Below are 912 nucleotides of genomic sequence, written 5' to 3' on the forward strand. Positions count from 1 at the left end.
TCTGCGCGATGTTCAAAGCACGTGATGTCATAACTTGTATCCCCTCAGTGTACTGCGTGGCGGCGTGCACCTCCAGTCCGTCTTCCACTGGTATGGAGATGCTGGTCAGCGTTTCCATACAAAAGTGGTACTGTTGGTATATAGTCATCGACCCATGTACTACTTTGTACACGTCCAGTCCTCTATCGGTTGCTTCTATTGATCTATAAAGGGATACTCTGTTCGGATCATTCTTAGCTAATTTCACATCTATAACTGGTTTTTTTATTTCACTGTAATGTCCGACCACTAATTTCGCAGCTCTGTTTGCGATCTGTTGCGTTTCAGCAACAATCATACCGATCGCTTGGTTGTAATATTTTACTTCGCCGCTGCAAAATATTTCTTCATTTGCCAAAAATATTCTTTTTCCATAAGGTGTAAAAGAGTTAATTCCTGGTATATCTTTTGCGGAATAAAACGCGATAACTCCAGGTTCTTTCTGAAAACGAATTAATAAACTATTAAAGAATAATTAAAGACGAAACTAACTGAATAGGGGTGTAGTCTATGCTTTGTTTTAAAAACCTCTTTGCTATCACACCCCGTTTGCTTAAGAAAAATAAATAAAAAAGTAAACTGTAACAGTTTTACCAGCGCTCTGCTGGGGTCGATGGCATCCAGATGTCCGCGCGGCACGGCGCCCAACGCGAAGGAAATGAACACCTCGTCTTTGATGGGCGGCATGTCGTCCGTGTACACTGTCTCTCCCGAACATTGCAACTAAAGTATGTGAAACGAATTGTATAACACCATTCAATTTTTTTTTTCAGAAAACTATACAGTTTTATGTATCGACAGGTAATTCAATTAATCACTGTAAGAGCGTACCTTTTGACTAAACCATCGCACAACTGTTTAGTCTCGCATCCT

At 40.5% G+C, this 912-nt stretch overlaps 1 protein-coding gene across 1 annotated transcript in view; it reads right to left on the reverse strand.

Annotated features, from left to right (window-relative positions):
* LOC106101431 (xanthine dehydrogenase/oxidase-like) overlaps positions 1–912 on the reverse strand; it is a 9115-nt gene that overhangs the window by 4246 nt on the left and 3957 nt on the right. Inside the window, exons 10-11 of the mRNA XM_013280668.1 lie at positions 634–762; positions 6–481 (exon numbers count right to left, since the gene is read on the reverse strand). Of these exons, the coding sequence (XP_013136122.1) occupies positions 6–481; positions 634–762 (605 nt within the window). The remainder of the gene's footprint in view (positions 1–5; positions 482–633; positions 763–912) is intronic.

This window comes from Papilio polytes, unplaced genomic scaffold, assembly GCF_000836215.1.
Source record: "Papilio polytes unplaced genomic scaffold, Ppol_1.0 DF823980.1, whole genome shotgun sequence".
Taxonomy (NCBI): domain Eukaryota; kingdom Metazoa; phylum Arthropoda; class Insecta; order Lepidoptera; family Papilionidae; genus Papilio; species Papilio polytes.